General features: G+C 44.4%; 1 protein-coding gene across 3 annotated transcripts; it reads right to left on the bottom strand.

Annotated features, from left to right (window-relative positions):
* Positions 1 to 10,661: 10,661 nt before the first annotated feature.
* Positions 10,662 to 15,211, bottom strand: LOC123449635 (cold-regulated protein 28-like). 3 transcript variants are annotated; one of them, XM_045126920.1, is made up of 5 exons: positions 14,753 to 15,211; positions 14,330 to 14,676; positions 13,816 to 14,239; positions 13,497 to 13,614; positions 10,932 to 12,413 (listed from the first exon to the last, which is right to left on the bottom strand). In XM_045126920.1, the coding sequence occupies exons 3-5, from the start codon at positions 14,216 to 14,218 to the stop codon at positions 12,026 to 12,028; spliced, it is 909 nt and encodes a 302-aa protein (XP_044982855.1). In that variant the 5' UTR covers positions 14,219 to 14,239; positions 14,330 to 14,676; positions 14,753 to 15,211; the 3' UTR covers positions 10,932 to 12,025. The 3 variants fall into 3 exon arrangements, with proteins under 3 accessions (XP_044982856.1, XP_044982855.1, XP_044982853.1); XM_045126921.1 differs by lacking the exon at positions 14,330 to 14,676 and having other exon boundaries at positions 10,662 to 10,998; positions 14,753 to 15,210; XM_045126918.1 differs by lacking the exon at positions 14,330 to 14,676 and having other exon boundaries at positions 14,753 to 15,210.
* Positions 15,212 to 16,449: the final 1,238 nt, after the last annotated feature.

Below are 16,449 nucleotides of genomic sequence, written 5' to 3'. Positions count from 1 at the left end.
TTTTTTGGGACTAACTTATTAACTCAGTGCCAAGTGCCAGTTCCTGTTTTTTCCGTGTTTTTGACCCTTTTCAGAGTAGAATATTAAACGGAGTCCAAACGGAATAAAACCTCCGAAAAGATTTTTTTCGGAACAGAAGATACGCAGGGAGCTTGAGAACCAAGGCAGAGGGCGCCAGGGGAGGCCACAAGCCCCCTAGCCGCGGCCTGGGGGGGCGCCTAGCACGCTTGTGGGCTCCCTGTGGCTCCTCTTCCCTACTTCTTCCGCCTAGAAATCCCCAAAAATCCCAAAACCACGAGAGAGATCCACGAAAATACTTTTCCGCCGCCGCAAGCTTCTGTGTCCGCAAGATCCCATCTAGGGCACGTTCTGGTGCCCTGTCGGAGGGGGATTCGGATACGGAGGGCTTCTTCATCAACACCATTGCCTCTCCGATGATGCGTGAGTAGTTCACCATAGACCTTCGAGTCCATAGCTAGTAGCTAGATGGCTTCTTCTCTCTCTTGGATCTTCAATAGAAAGTTCTCCATGATCTTCATGGAGATCTATCCGATGTAATCTTCTTTTGCGGTGTGTTTATCGAGATCCGATGAATTGTGGATTTATGATCAGAATATCTATGAATCTTATTTGAGTTTCTTCTGATCTCTTATATGCATGATTTCATATCCTTGTAATTCTCTTCGAGTTGTGGGTTTTGTTTGGCCAAATTGATCTATGATTCTTGCAATGGGAGAAGTGCTTGGTTTTGGGTTCATACCGTGCGGTGACCTCATCCAGTGACAGAAGGGGTAGCGAGGCACGCATCATGTTGTTGTCATCAAGGGTAAAAAGATGGGGTTTATATCTATTGCATGAATTTATCCCTCTACATCATGTCATCTTGCTTAAGGCGTTACTCTGTTTGTCATGAACTCAATACACTAGATGCATGCTGGATAGCGGTCGATGTGTGGAGTAATAGTAGTAGATGCAGAAAGTATCGGTCTACTTGTCTCGGACGTGATGCCTATATGTATGATCATTGCCTTAGATATCGTCATGACTTTGCGCGGTTCTATCAATTGCTTGACAGTAATTTGTTCACCCACCGTAATATTTGCTATCTTGAGAGAAGCCTCTAGTGAACACTATGGACCCCGGGTCTACTTCACATCATATTTTCAGCCTTACACTTTTACTTTGTTGCACCTTCCGCCTTCAGATCTCACCTTGCAATCAATCGTGAAGGGATTGACAACCCCTTTGTAGCGTTGGGTGCAAGTTTGATGTTTTTGCGCAGGTACATTGGTTCCTCATCTTGATACTCCTACTGGATTGATACCTTGGTTCTCAAACTGAGGGAAATACTTACTCCTACTGTGCCGCATCACCCTTTCCTCTTCAAGGGAAAAAACTAACGCAAGCTCAAGAGGTAGCATCATTTTATCCTTAGTGGCAACAATACAAATATGTGTCTTGTCCCCTTCTGTCACTCAGATATAGAGCACCGCAAGATTGAACCCACTACAGCGCACCACTTCCAATGAAGATAAATCACTAGAGAGGTCGTTCAAGAGACCATGGATTTCACGGCGGTCGGTGACAAGTCGGTGCAAGAGGACTGCGGGGGGGAGCTTTGATCAGTAGCGGTTGGGGCAACGGGTAGGAATGAAATGCCTAGTCTTACATTATTAACCAGCCAGGAGACGTCACGTGACGGATGTCAAACGTTGTGCGCCACGTCATCCTGACAGTTGGGCCCAAGCCATCGTATTTGCTGCTTTCACGAGCTCAAACAACAATGAGTGTGATCCGTTACTTGTTAGGCTCAAACTTGGTGGTTCTCTGTGAGTTGTCCTCAAAGTGGTATCAATAGTTTACCCTAGCCTTATATGTGATGGTTTTTTGTAATTTACTCACGGACACTCTATGGGCATGTTTTCTCTCTCTCTCTGAACCACTAGGAGCACCACCATTGGTTAAGAAGATAAAGAAATGGTGCTGCTATTTTGCAACGGGCCATACAAAGTTACAAGCTGCGGAATTGCTAACACCTCCTCAAATCATCATGATAAAAAATAAACCATTCCTTATCGACATGATCAAACAAAATAGCCTATGTTTGATGCTTTCATGTGTAGTTGGGCAAGCTCCTCCGGTAGTATGGTAGTGTCGATGACGATCCCTCATGCTATGTTCCTTCCACACAATCCAACGAGTGGATAAGTGCACCAAATGTTCTTTCAACAAAGCCAAAAGCTCTGATTTAATTCACCGAGTAAGCAGGAGATTGGACAGAGCGACCAAAAGACAAAAGGGGGAACAGAACACACAATTAGGGATTTTGCTCATTCCAGATTTGTTGGTACTTCCACATCTGAGTAGAACAGGTTCATGTTACAAGTATTTTTCCATTCATGTCAACACCAATTGAATCAACATCATCAACTGTCAATTTGACTTATGGTTTATACCATGCTACACGTGTGTAGCATCTATGGAAATAGATTGCACGCAAAAGGAACAATTTAGGACCATTATTATCTCGTGGCAAACATGAACATTTCATTCACATTGCAAACAACAACATTTTATTAGATCCATAAAATGGAACAATATCACTATCTACTACAGTACTACGATACTACTCCCTCCGTCCCGAAATATATGACGTTTATGCTTTCTTAGTGTAATTTTCGCCACGTTACCAAACGTTCTCACTGTCCCAAACTGCCCTCCACTGCTTGCTCACTCACACTCGCACTCTCTTCCCATCGCTCGCTCTCTAGAAGCTCCCTCTCTATCCCCATCGCTCTTTTCCTCCGAGATCCACTCGCTGGCAGCCTCTTCCCATCGCCGGCGACCTCTCTCTCTCTCTTGATATCGGCCTCCCCTCTGCCTCTCCCTCTCGACGTCGCAGTCCTCTTCCACCACCCCCTTTCTCCCCATCACCCCACCACTCAATCTGTGATGTGTGTGTCCGCCGGTGAAAAGATCGATTTTTTTGCATAGGTGATGAGCTTCTATGCGATGTAGGCGTGTGTCGGTGTTGTGTGTGTGATGGAGGCGACGATGGAGCAGCAGAGCGCCAGATCTGGAGCGACGGTGGAGTAGCGGAGCACCGGAGCGCGGGAGTGATGGAGTAGGGGAGTAGGGGAGCACCAGAGCAGAGGAGCGTGTGACGGTAGCGCGGCCCCTACCCCGCCACACCACGGCAGCAGGTCGTCGTCGTCCTCATGGTAATCTCCTCGTCCTCCATCCATCCATCCAGCACTGTTGCAGGGGAGCAGGGGAGCGCCAGAGCAGAGTAGTTGTAGCACTAATTTGCACTAATTTGGAGTAGCAGTAGTTGTAACACCGATTTACACTAATTTGGAGTAGTTGCAGTAAATCATGGATTAATCCAGTGTGTAGAAATTCACTGATTTGGAGTTGTTGTAGGTTGATGTAGTAGGCATGCTTCTTTGATCTGCAGTTAGGAAGGAGATTGATAGAGACACACCAGGGTTTTGTCTCACCTGCTGCATTGTTTTGATCACAGCTTGCCTGAGGGAAACAATCTCCCCGAACCATGCTCTCCAAACTGAGTGGTACTCCGGCAATTAGTCAGTGATCGAGAAACGGGTCGACCGAAGCAAGCAAAGCGATAAATCGTCAGATTCAAAGCGAATAGGAATGTATAGAGAGATCAAGCATGTACTCCTTCTGTAGCTTAGTCATGACAATTGTTTGAGTTTATGTGGTCATGAACCTGCTGCTTTTATGGTTTGAATGTACATCTTGTTGAACCTGCAATTTCAGGAGTTAAATGTGTAGATTTTGTTAGTCATGAACATTTGTTAATCTTGCAGTTCCCTTGCTAGTCATGAATGTTCATTGCTTCGGGGAGGGAACTTCTGTATCTTAGTCATGGTTCAGCTTCTATAGCTAAAAATTGTCCAACTTCTTAAGAGAGGAGTAGTTATTTTAAAAATTGTCTTAGACATGAATGTGTAGCTTCTGTAGCTGAAACTATCTAGTGATTCAGTGAAGTTTTGTCTAAAAATAATCAGTGATTCAAGAGAGGGGTAAATCTGAAGTCAAAATAAGTAGTGCTTTCTTAGCTTACTGTAGAACTTGCAAGCAATAGTGATTGCTTAGTTTAGTGGAGAATATGTGAGAATTTTGCAAATTCAGTTTACCGAATGCACTTGTTGCACACTGCATAAATGAATTTTGTGTACGCTAATTCAAATATTCTCAAACTAGAGCAAAAAATAATCATACAAATGATGCACTCCACACATCAGTCATACAAAATGGAGTTACACATCAAACATGAAAGCCTCATCACAAGCATCACTAGCCTCATCACAAGGAGTAACACATACACACATACTCATCTCCAACAAGGAGTTACACATACTCATACTCACATGTACACTCCAGCCTTTCTTTGTTTACATGGGGTATTTTATACCCATTGCCCCCGACATTGTTCAAGATCTCAATCATGCAAACCTATAGAGATAGGAAAACTATGTTCAACTTGTAAACCTCGTAGCCTTCAAATTCCTCCAACACTCTATTAATTAGATCTTGAAGTGTTTTAGGGCTCAAACAATCTGTTAGAGATTGCAACGAATTTAAAAAACCCAAGACCGGGCACATTCAAATCAGGACTGTTGGCGGGCTGTTGTATTATTTTAACGCCCATTCTAGTTCTTGAAACATCTTCTAAAAATTCTGGGTCAGTAGGCAATATGTGGGGCTTAGCATTGTCCAGTTGTATATAGATTGTCTGCCCAACATCACTTTCAGGCCAAACAACCTGTATTGCTGGCAAGATGCTCTCTATCAAGAATTCCCTCATCACCTTTTTGTCGACTTTTATTGATTTTGTCTCTATTGTGCCTCTATGTCTGTTGTCACTTTTCCTCTGAGCTGGAACTTCTTTCATGAATGGCCAAATACCAATTTTCCGAGAGAACATCACATTTCCTTCACTATCCCACCATGGCCTTGCGACTGTCGTCAAGAACATGATCTATCCAATACAACTACTGCTTTGTATAGTTCTTGTAGGCTCTTCCTCCTCGTCCAACAGATAATAGTTCTTGTTTCTCTTCGTCATGTAAAACCATTTCTCGTCAATATGCACAATGTTGTGCATAGTTTTGAATTTAGGCCTTGTTGTTTGTATTGTTGTCTCATCGAGCATTGACAAGCAGAATTTCATCCTATTAATCTTATTCTTGTCCTTCAGAACAGGCTTCACGGTATTTGTATGTCTCTTTATGAGCTTCAGCTTGAACTTCCTGTGAAGTGTGCTAGGGATGCATCCCAGTTGCCAAGCTAGTGATCTTATAGTCGACCTCTTGTTCAGTGGTATTGTTGGGATCTGCTCTAGGTTGATGTTCTTTGGCTTTCTTCCACATCTTCCCTTTTTTGGTTGGAAACATCCACCTCCAAACCATCTGCAATTTGCTTCATTGCCTTCTGCCAAACTCTTTGTATACTCCTCACATCTACCTTAAAAAAGTGTGCAACGTCTTTCTTGTCATTTCTCTTGAACTTCCCGCCTCTACTCATACACAATGTATGTAATGCTACATAAGTAGCGTATTTTTTCTGGTCACTGTGGGTTTTCCTTTTTGTAACTCCTTGATCAACAACTGCAACAACCAAGAAAAAAATATTAGTCCCACTGAAATGATCAAATGATCAAATGAAGTATTACAACAAGAAAATACTCCAAAGATATGATCAAATAATCAAAGTTAAATGATGAAATGATCAAACGATCAATTTCAATCAAATGAATATTTTCAGTTTGCATTAACTGAATATTTTCAGTTTTGACTGAAAATATTCAATTAATGCAAACTAAAAATATCCTTGCAGTATTGCTGGTATATGGAGTAGTGCACTACTCTTCTTGCTCTCTTCTTCACAATTATCCCGTGGTATATGGAGTACACACTTGGATCACACACACACTCTTCTTGCTGCTGCTGTTATGTTTCAGTTAATAAACTTATTTTTATGTTTTAGATAATAAACTTATTTTTTCCAGTAATTTGTTTGGTTGCAGCAGTAGTATACCACTTGCTAAATCCTCCGGTCACATTGTTTAGAACATTGTGAAGCTTGTATGTATATTCATTTCAAAAGTTTAATGGGTCATTTACATTTCCCCCCCTAATCTTGCCCCAGTCTCATCTTTACCCCTAAAAGAAACATGTCTCAACTTTGCCCCTCTTCCATCTGGTGCCGTTTCAGAAATACCCCTCTCTAACCTTTCTGTCTAGCCAAAGTGGTTTGACCGTGCTGGAGACACATTTCGGACAATTTACCCCTGTACTTACATGTGGGGCCCTTCGGACAGTTACACTCACTCGCAGATCTCCTCTCCTCTCTTCTCTTCTCTCTGGCGACTAGAACCCTAACCCTAGCCCGCCCGCGATTTTGTCCGCCTTCGGCCACCGTGGAGGGACAGTGCGGGGATTGAGATGCGCGGTGGCTAGATCTGACCCGATGCTCCTCTTCACCGAGGGATTTCGAAGATGGCTGCCATTCGTGGAAGCGACGCCGTCAGCGGCTGAGCTGAGAGCTCTCAGACCACACTCGCGACCACACGGCTGTTCCAACGGGGTAAGTGTCTCTGCACAGTCACGATTAGCTTACTCGCGCGATTTCTATGCTCACTGTCTTTTCCTTCCTCTACTTTTTTCAACATTTACCGTAGGATGGATCGAGCTAGAGCTTTCTATCTCAACTGTAGGATGGAAACAAACGTGTTAGGTAGTTTTGGTACAAAAGGATCCGGCACAGGGTTTAATTTCCGTCTTGTAGTTGAGTCCACATCAACATTTGTGAAGTTTAGAGCTACAATCTCAGATAAATATCCATGGGGCCTATATGATGCTGTAGAAATTAGGTATTGGGACATGTGAAATACTAATTGGGTGCCAGTGCAGTCTGATGATGAATTGGGAATTATGTTTGCAACCAACGCTGAAACTAAGGCAGTAGAGTTAGAAATTAATGTGATACAAAGGCTTAGAGGAGAGACTGAGAGGAGAGGAACTAGATTTCAAGCTCACAATTCTCAAGCTAGGTGCAGTCAAACAAGAGGAAGAGGGAGTTCAGGTGGCAGAGGGAGTTCAGGTGCAAGAGGGAGTTCTGGTGCAAGAGGAAGAGGGAATTCAGGTGGCAGAGGTAGTTTAGGTGGAAGAAGAAATTCAGAAACTAGTTCAATGCATGAACCAGGTTCTAGCAGTAGGAACCAAGTAGATGCTGATCCAATCATAGAAGAGGAACAACCTGATGATGTACCCACGGATGATGAGGATGAATTAATGCATCCTGAATTCATAATAGGGAAGAAGCCAAAGGGGAAGGAAGCAACTCAACATGATGATTACGTTACTCCTCCAGAGTTTGATCAGACAGATTCACATGAGAGAGAGGAGGAGAATGACATGGGTTACTGTGAGAGTTCTGATGAGGCCAGGACAGATGTGCATTTTGATAGAGATGATCCTTCTCTTGCAGAAGGAACTATATTCTCTCATGTTGTGGAGTGCAGAGATGCATTAGCAACTTATGCAATCAAGACTCAAAGTGAATTCAAAATTGACAAGAGTGAGCCTGGTAGGCTAATAGTACATTGTGCATATAGAAGGTGTAAGTGGAGGATGCATGCATCCTTTCTGAAAAATACCAAACTATTTCAGGTAGACTAATAGTTAACTGTGCATGTTGTTTATGATTGTGATGGTGTTTATCATTCTGATCCTTGTTACATTGTTTAATTGCAGGTCAAAGTAAACAGAAATCCTCACACATGCCCAAGTGTGAGAAGAAGACAAAGGTTGAGGTCAGAAAAGTGCAGATAGATTGGAGATGTAGTTAAGAACTGGGTGAGAGAAAACTCCAATATAGCTATCACACAACTTCAAATTGACCTCAAGAAGAAGTATGGATTGCAGTTGCCATACATGAGAGTACTTTATGGTAAGCAGATGGCCATTGACAACATCTATGGTAAGTGGACTAACGATTTTCAATTATTGTACACATTCAACGCTAGGTAGAGAAAGCATCACCTCGTAGTGTAGTTCACATTGATAGGCACACTATTCAGTTTGAAAATAATGGTTAAAGCAGGTCCAACGAGTGCTTTAGGAGAGTGTTTGTGTCATTTAAAGCATGTTGGAAGGGTTTTTTAGATGGTTGTAGGCCATATCTGGTAATAGATGCCACTTCACTCAATGGTAGGTTCAAAGGACAACTAGTCAGTGCATGTGTTGTAGATGCAAACCACTCGATATTTCTAGTTGCATATGGTCTGCTAGAGGTAGAGAACCTGGAGAGTTGGACATGGTTCTTTGAGCACTTTAAAAACCTGATAGGCCACCCAGATGGTCTGGTCATACACACGGATGCGTGTAAAGGATTAGAGGCAGATGTAGATGATGTTTTCCCTGGAGTAGAGCATAGAGAATGCATGAGGCACTTAGCTGCAAACTTCTCCAAGAAGTTTAAAGGGAATTATTTTTTATGAGAACTTGTGGCCCTGTTCCCTAACATTTAGCTTAAAGAAACACAATTGCCATCTCAGGCAGTTGTATAGCAAGCCAGATGTCAAGGATTATCTAGATGAACATCACATCAAGATATGGGCCATGGCACTGTTCAATGATAAGTGCCAATTAGATTATGTGAACAATAACCTTGCAGAGTCCTTCAATTCCAAAATCAGGAAATGGAAAGGACTACACATTGTAGACCTACTAGACAAAATCAGGCAAGTCTTAATGAAGAAAATTGATCTAAGGCAAAGCATTGCTGCTGGCACTTATGGAGGGCATATCATAGTCCCCAAAGTGATGAAACAGTTAATGGAAAAAAATCAAAGGCCTTAGAAATGAGCATTGTTAAGAGAAGTACTCATGAGGCAGAGGTGACTGCAATTGATAAAGAGAAGAGAGATTGGAGGTATCATGTTGATCTGCAAGCACAAAAGCTGCAAAAAATGGCAAATCACTCGACAACCTTGCATTCATGCATTATATTTCATTACTTCACTCAGAGGTTCAGCAGGTGAGATTGATCAATATGTGCGTGAATTTTACTGTGTGCAAAGATTCAATCTTACGTATGCAGAGGATTAGCCTGCAATGGAGGGGAAGCAGCAGTGGGACACTGTTGATACTGGGTTTAGACTGTGTGCACCAGTGCAAAATAGAGCACCTGGAAGACCAAGGAAAACTAGGATAAGGCCACACGTAGAAGGAAAGGGTCTTGGAGGAAGGCAAAAGAAATGTAGTAGATGTGGAAGACTTGGTCACACAGGCACCCATTGCAAAAGAGTCAATTGATCCTGCATTTGAAGAAGATGAGCATTGGGGTGCAGAAAATGCTCCAGAAAATGCTCTTGCAACTGCTCCAAGCTCTCCACCAACTGCTATAAGCTCTCCACCAACTGCTCCAAGCTCTCCACCAGCACTTGTCGGGTATGTTTTCTACTACATGTTCATGCATTCATTGTGTAACTTCACTATTTCATACTCATATTGATTGTTTACATGCTTCTCAGTCCAAAGAAAAATACTAAAAGAGTTGCTGAGAGAGGAACTAGGTGGGGTCACCACAGAAGAAGGCGAAAGGCAGCAAAAGTGATGTCAGCAAAAGGAGCAAAGCTACAAATCCTGCTACCAACACTAGGAGCAAGAGGGCCAAACTAGTGTGATCACCTTATGTTGGTTCTGTTCAACTAGAGTGATGAACTGATATGTTAGATGTAATGTGTTAACTGATGTTGGTTGCTAGTACTACTTTTATTACAAATGCCCTTTTCTTGTAATCTACATACCCCCTTCATCTATTATACGTACTATATGCATGCATGTGACAGTGCTTGAGCAATTCGAGGGATGTACACCCACATACTACTATTACTTTACATATGCTCACTTTTTAATTCCATTGGCATACTCGATCCTTGTCTTGACTATTGACATACTATATATTTTACTTTGTTAAATACACTATACATTTTTTTCCATATACTTCATACTACTTTTTTTTCTTGCGGGCATACTCCATACTACTCTTGGTGTATATACTCCATACTACTATTGGTGTATATACCTTTTTTCGGCGACATACAATATACTATACTTCAGTTTAGAGGAATATATAATCACTTTACAACTTTATTTTTTGGGATATACTGTTTGGTTGAATATACTCCTCTCTAGAGTGTCTCTTTTCAAACAAAGTAATACTTTTTTTCTTGAGAAATGATACTCTATATTAATTAAACGTGTATATTTTCGTACAATACATGGTAATCTCATAGGAGTATGTATTATTGTTTTATTTAGGAACGTGTGAACATACTACTCCTCAATCCAATGGAATGCATGCATTGGATTGTTATCTGCTCATTAGCTCAACCAAAGCATGCAGCGAGTATCAAGTGGGTTGTTGAAACTTGCGCCTTATCCGCTGGATTATTTAATGGAAACAATCGCTAATGGATCTTTCTTAATTCAACAGCCCGATAGCGGAAGTAACGAAGGGGCACGTGGAGGCTAGAGAATTAGGTGGTAACTACCACTGCTTGTAGATAAAATTAGTCCTATATATATATGTATATATATATACACACACACACATTGAAACAAGACTAGCCAAAACTACCTCAGTGTGCATTCATAAAGGATTTAAACCACATTAAGCATCAGTACATTCAAAGGTCACAACATACCATTACATCTACTACAATTTCATAGTTCACACCATTATATAAAGGCTCCAGAACATAACTAGATAACCTAGATCAGAAAACACTTAGCCTAATTTGACCACATGGAAACAAGACTAGCCACAATGCTCATGCCAAGAACAATGACAAAGCACATTGTTTCCATCAGCTCATTCTTTTTCTTCAACTTTTGCTTCAACTTCTTGTTTTTACTGGTAAGATCCATAACCCTCCTCTCCAGATTGCTTGCTTTGATCCAACTGCGTTCAAAGGCAACATGTAAATCATCAAAAGCAAGCCCAACATAGTCAGTAGGAGGGGGGTCAATCCATACAACCCAATCACATTCATCGGGAAGCTGCAAAAGCATAGTTCAAAAATAATGTCAAACTAAAACCTTAGCATCAATTTGGCAGAAAATATATCAAATTGAGGTAGATCTAACAATTACATCAACTGGACAACCCAAAAAACGTCTACCAGTGCTTGCTCCTCCCCAACCTACACGATGAGCCGGAACTAGCCCTGGGCATCTATGCTTCGAGCGCTCCTCAAGGCCACAAAAGATGGGATTGGGAATGAAATACTCTGAACTATACTGCACAATGCCACAACCATACACCTACAAACGAAATCAAATGCACATGGATAAAAAATCCCAAATCCGCACAAACCCTAGATCTCAAATCCCCAAATATGCATACTTTACTAACCTCGTCGTCCGCTGCTGAAGTCACTGAGCACTTATCTGTCAAGGACATGGACGACATCTTCCTTTCTTAGCTCTCCAACACTGAGCCGTCGAAATCGCATGTGCGGCCGCCTCCTCCTACACTCTGTTCTTAGCATCGGGAGGAAGAAGAAAACCGAGAGAGATAACTATTCGGTGGGCCCCACATGTAAGTAGGGGCAAACTTGTCCCAAACTTGTCCCAAAAACGGTCAAACCACTTTGACTGGACGGAAACGGCGCGGAGGGGTATTTCTGAAATGGCACCAGACGGAAGAGAGGCAAGGTTGAGCACATGTTTTTAGGGGTAAATGGCACCAGGCGGAAGAGAGGCAAGGTTGAGCACATGTTTTTAGGGGTAAAGATGAGCCTGGGGCAATATTAGGGGGAAATGGAATTGACCCAAGTTTAATCCACCTAAACACCCTGTGGCTATGTACTTCTTGGCATACAACTCTTTCTTGAACTACTAATTCAGTTTACAAATGAACTTCTGATATGAACTTGAAAATGAGCCTCACAAGTACACACACCTCTTTCTTGCACTACTAATTCAGTTTACAAATGAACTACTGATTGTTCATGACAGGAGTACTGGAGCTCACCGACTGCATCATGACCGGGACTAATGCCCTCTTCTTCTTCTTCCATGTTCATATCATCTTGGAGTATGTCTTCTTCTTGGGCTGGAGTACAATTGAGATCAAAATCCATTTCTTCTTCCATGTTCATATCATCTTGGAGTATGTCTTCTTCTTGGGCTGGAGTACAGTTGAGATCAAAATCAATTTCTTCTTCCATGTTCATATCATCTTGGAGTATGTCTTCTTCTTGGGCTAGAGTACAATTGAGATCAAAAGCCATGCCTTTGCCCTGACCATGTCTCTGTGCTTTTTCAACTGCTACCTCTTCTGGAGCATGGAGTTTGACCTGTTGGACCTGGAGCCTGTTCAGGTAATGCCACAATGTAAGTTCATGCAACATCAAGAATTGTAGTACTCCAACATCATGTAACTATACTCTTGTAATGAAAATGATGTTATAAAAGTGATTTTGTCCTTGTAGCACGGCATCATGCAACCATACTCCACATTATGTTATTTTGTTAATGATACTGCCTATGGAGTAGTAATGCACTGATTTTTGTCATGCTCCAACATCGTGCAACTACTCCAACATCGTGCTCCAGTACTGATTTTTGTGATGTTAAGATTTGTTGATACAACCTCAACATCATGCAACTGAATTGCCCGTGAGCAAGACCTGGAGCCGGCGGCGATCTGCGGTACCTAGAGCTGGAGTTGGCGAGGCCCTAGGAGGGTGGAGGCGATCTGCAGCAAGGCTCTGGCCAAGAAACCTCCGAGGAGAGGGGTGGCTTGGCGTTGGCCAGGTCCCCTGCGGCACAGGGGAGAGGCGATCTGCAGCAGGGCGCTGGCCAGGTCCCCTCCGGCCCAAGACAGCGAGGGGGGTCTACTGGGCGAGATGCGAGGGGATCTGCTGGGCGGATCCAGAGGTTGCGCGGTTGGAGGTGGGGGGCAATGGATGTGGGGGCGATGGAGGTGGGGGGCGACGGATCCAGAGAATTCAAAGTTGCTCGCCCCTGTAACGATTTGCTTTTTTTAGTGTAATGGTTCACCCCTATAATGGATCTGGAGGGGTAGACATGTCTTTTGAGCAATTTTGAGGGGTTGTCGGAAAACTCCTCAGCGTCATATATTTCGGGACGGAGGGAGTACTAAGCAGTGAGTAAGCCTGTCGTTCCTCATAATGGGGCACTAGAGCGGACCACACAATCAACGAAAACTGCAAAATAGAGATACATAGCCAGAATCTAATCTGTTAAATAAATCCTCCAGTGCTCACCGACGGCGCATTTACCGAGGAATACTCTTCCATGCTTTACTTCAGAGCATCCTTGCTTCCAGGTTCCAACAGGTTTTGAGGTAGCAAGCAGGCTCTTTGAGTAACTGGGTGTATTGCTTTTGTCAACGTTTGCAACAGACTATGCTAATTGATCCCGTAAACTCACTTGGTCATTTGGGGGCAGTAAGTGGAAGAACTGCTCAACCTCCTTTTCTTGCATGCTTTGCTTGATTCCTCGTCAACTTCCGCCTCATCGTCGTCAGCAAAGTTCTGATCAGAGCCCTCTGCAGAGAGAAACATGGCATCAGAAATTTAATTCGCTGCAGGATGCGTTGTTTTAGAACATGGTTACCATAAGACAACATCGTCCATAATTATATGTTATGAGCTTAAGCACAGCCGACTTTTGTATTGTTCATACATCTTGCACAAAATCAGCTAGTGTTTAAGAAAACATGTGCGTATGAGGTAATTGAGCTAGTTACCTGAATTTTCATTGAGAAGGTTTTCTCCCTTGCAAGCTCCCAATTCCCTTCTATGGAACAACGGAGTGCCCCCAGGGATAGTCCGGATACCCGATTCGTGATCACCCACTGAAGTTTCTGCCCCATCACCTCCTGCGCTGCTGCTGCAGTCACGCGATGTGAAACGCTGGATCCAGCGGCTTGCAGGCGGGCTTTGTTTGGCCCCGACTTGAGCACAAGCATTGGGCCTCTCAAACTCGACTTTCTTCCACACCACAGCTCCACGTTGGAGAACCTTGAACCCGTTGGCGCCTGGATCCTTCTTGTCCGCGTTGTTACCGTGATTGTATAGTCGGTTGATGAAAGAGGCTTCCATGGAGCTTATGTAATCAGTGTGCCTCTCATCTGTCCATCCCGACGACATCAAGTCGGTAACCTGGTTGCCCTGTGAAAGAACAACATGACACTAATCAGTTCATTAGTTTCCAGGGTGCAGGAAAATTCCCAACAAGATGAAAGTAAAGCAGGTACGTACCCAAAATTCATGCTCGGGGGCACACTAGCTGTATTTCCAAATATATTTACTGAATTTTAGCGAGACTAGAACTATTTTCATGACTTGGAATCCGCAATTATATGCACATAACGAGCAGGAGCGCCGCGCCGCATTTCTTTTAAATTTGCGGGAGGGAGCTCTTTCCGAGCAATGGCGTGACGATTCAGACAAAGAACAAGCGTTAATGAAAGCAGTAAATAATCTTGGCCCCTGAACTGAGAGATTGGGTGTGAAGCAACAACAGGAGACCATGGGAGCTGCCGAATGTTTCTTCTTATCTTTATCTTAACAAAATCGAACAATCATGCATCACGCAGCTAGCAGTACTGGATAGACAAAATGAATTAGAAATGGGGAAGGGAAGCGGAGCGGCTGGTGGTGGTGGACCGGAGCGTTATTTACCTGGGCAATGCGGATCTTCGCCTTGACGGATCCATCCAGGTACACGTGGGCCATCCGATACTTGTCGAGAGTAGAAGGACCCGGCAAGTGGGGCCCGGGGAAGGGATTCGGTTCCGCTTCCCTGAGACCGGAAAGATCTCCCTGCGGAGACGCGGCGCGGAGAGGAGGCCGGGGGAGGGGAGGGAGGAGGAAGGAGCAAATCCCAACTAGCGGAAAACAAGGAGGAGGAGGAGGAGAGAGGGCGAAGATCCAGGCGCGGGAGGCAGATCGAGCGAGCGAGCGAGCGGGGGAACCGTGGCGGGAAGAGGCGGGGATTTATGGGGGCCGGCCGGCCGGCGTGGTCTGTCCGGGCGGGACGGGGGAGGGGAAAAGGAGGAGGGAGGCGAAGGATGGATGAGCGAGCGGACGGGGGAAGGAAGGAAGGAAGGAAGCGAGCATGGGACGCAACGTTTCTTTCTCCTCCGCAAATATCAACGGGGCGGGGGGAGGGGCGAAAGCGGAGCGGGGCGGGGCGGATGCCCTTTTTCCGCCTACGTGCCGGCGCTTTTTCCAGCGTGGCGGGGCGACAGGTGGCGCGCTGGGTGGGAAATATCTCTCGAGCGCGGCCAGAGATATTTCTTGGCCGCCGGAAAGATCTGCGGGGCGGGGCAAGGGGGGACGTGGGATTGGGAAGGAGACCCACCATCGCCGGACTGGATGGGTTTGGGCCCACTGTCATCGGCACCGCATCGGCGACCCTGCCTGGGCCCACTGTCATCGGCCGGCCGGTTTATCCTGTGTGCTTTCTCGCGGGGTTAGGGTAACTCCCGTGACCCCAAATCGTCCGTTTTTGAACCATTTTTGTCCCAATTTAAAGCCGCGTTTGCGGTGAAACAGACACGCGTGGACCGACGTGATGCGTGCTTTTATCCTTCCCCAAACCGTCCGTCGATGACACACCCGTTCATTTTTCTATCCCCCCCCTCCCCCAACTCCGACCGCGCACCCCGCCACATTCCCTTCTTGGCCCTAGTTCTCGCCTCCATCGTGCTCGTGTAGCTGTCGAGCACGATCGCATACTCGTTTACATTTTCTCTACACCACGAGCTGTCCAAAACCCCACCCTCACCTCGGCGTAATCGGCGACCGGATTTGGAACAGATCTCGTTAGATTTGTGCATGCCAGGAACCCTGGACTAGTCGGGTACCGGTCCGCGAAGCCCTGACAACTCCCCTAGGCCGCATGCAGGTATTGACTCCGTCTTTAGCCGGTCGGATCTACCCCGTCGGTGGTTTGGCGGCAAATACACCAATGGCTGTCGTCCGGGCTCGATGCTGGCTCAAATGCTCGTCGGCGCACTGATGCCGTTCATAAAGTGTGACGACTGTCCACTGAAGGTCTTGCACGACGTGTTTTTGGATCCGGCTTGTTTTGCTTACAATCAAATATTTATTGTGTAGGTTGGATGTAACTTTTGATTTTAGAAAAATAATACATCGATCTATTGATAGCACACAATTTAATAGATGTTCGTATACTTGTTGCTAGAGTAGACGCTAGAGATGAGATAAGACTAGATGTGGGGAAACAACGACTAATTCTTTAGACTCGTAGAAAAAAAGAAGCATTCAAGATCAAGATTCCGTAGATCAACAATGAACACATCAAAAAAGTATTAATCCAACTTACGGAAGCAGTTACGGAAGTTTGATATGTT

This window comes from Hordeum vulgare, chromosome 4H, assembly GCF_904849725.1.
Source record: "Hordeum vulgare subsp. vulgare chromosome 4H, MorexV3_pseudomolecules_assembly, whole genome shotgun sequence".
NCBI classification, from domain to species: Eukaryota; Viridiplantae; Streptophyta; class Magnoliopsida; order Poales; family Poaceae; genus Hordeum; species Hordeum vulgare.
The sequence above is the reverse complement of the archived record's forward strand: the minus strand, read 5'-3'. Positions and strand labels throughout refer to the sequence as shown.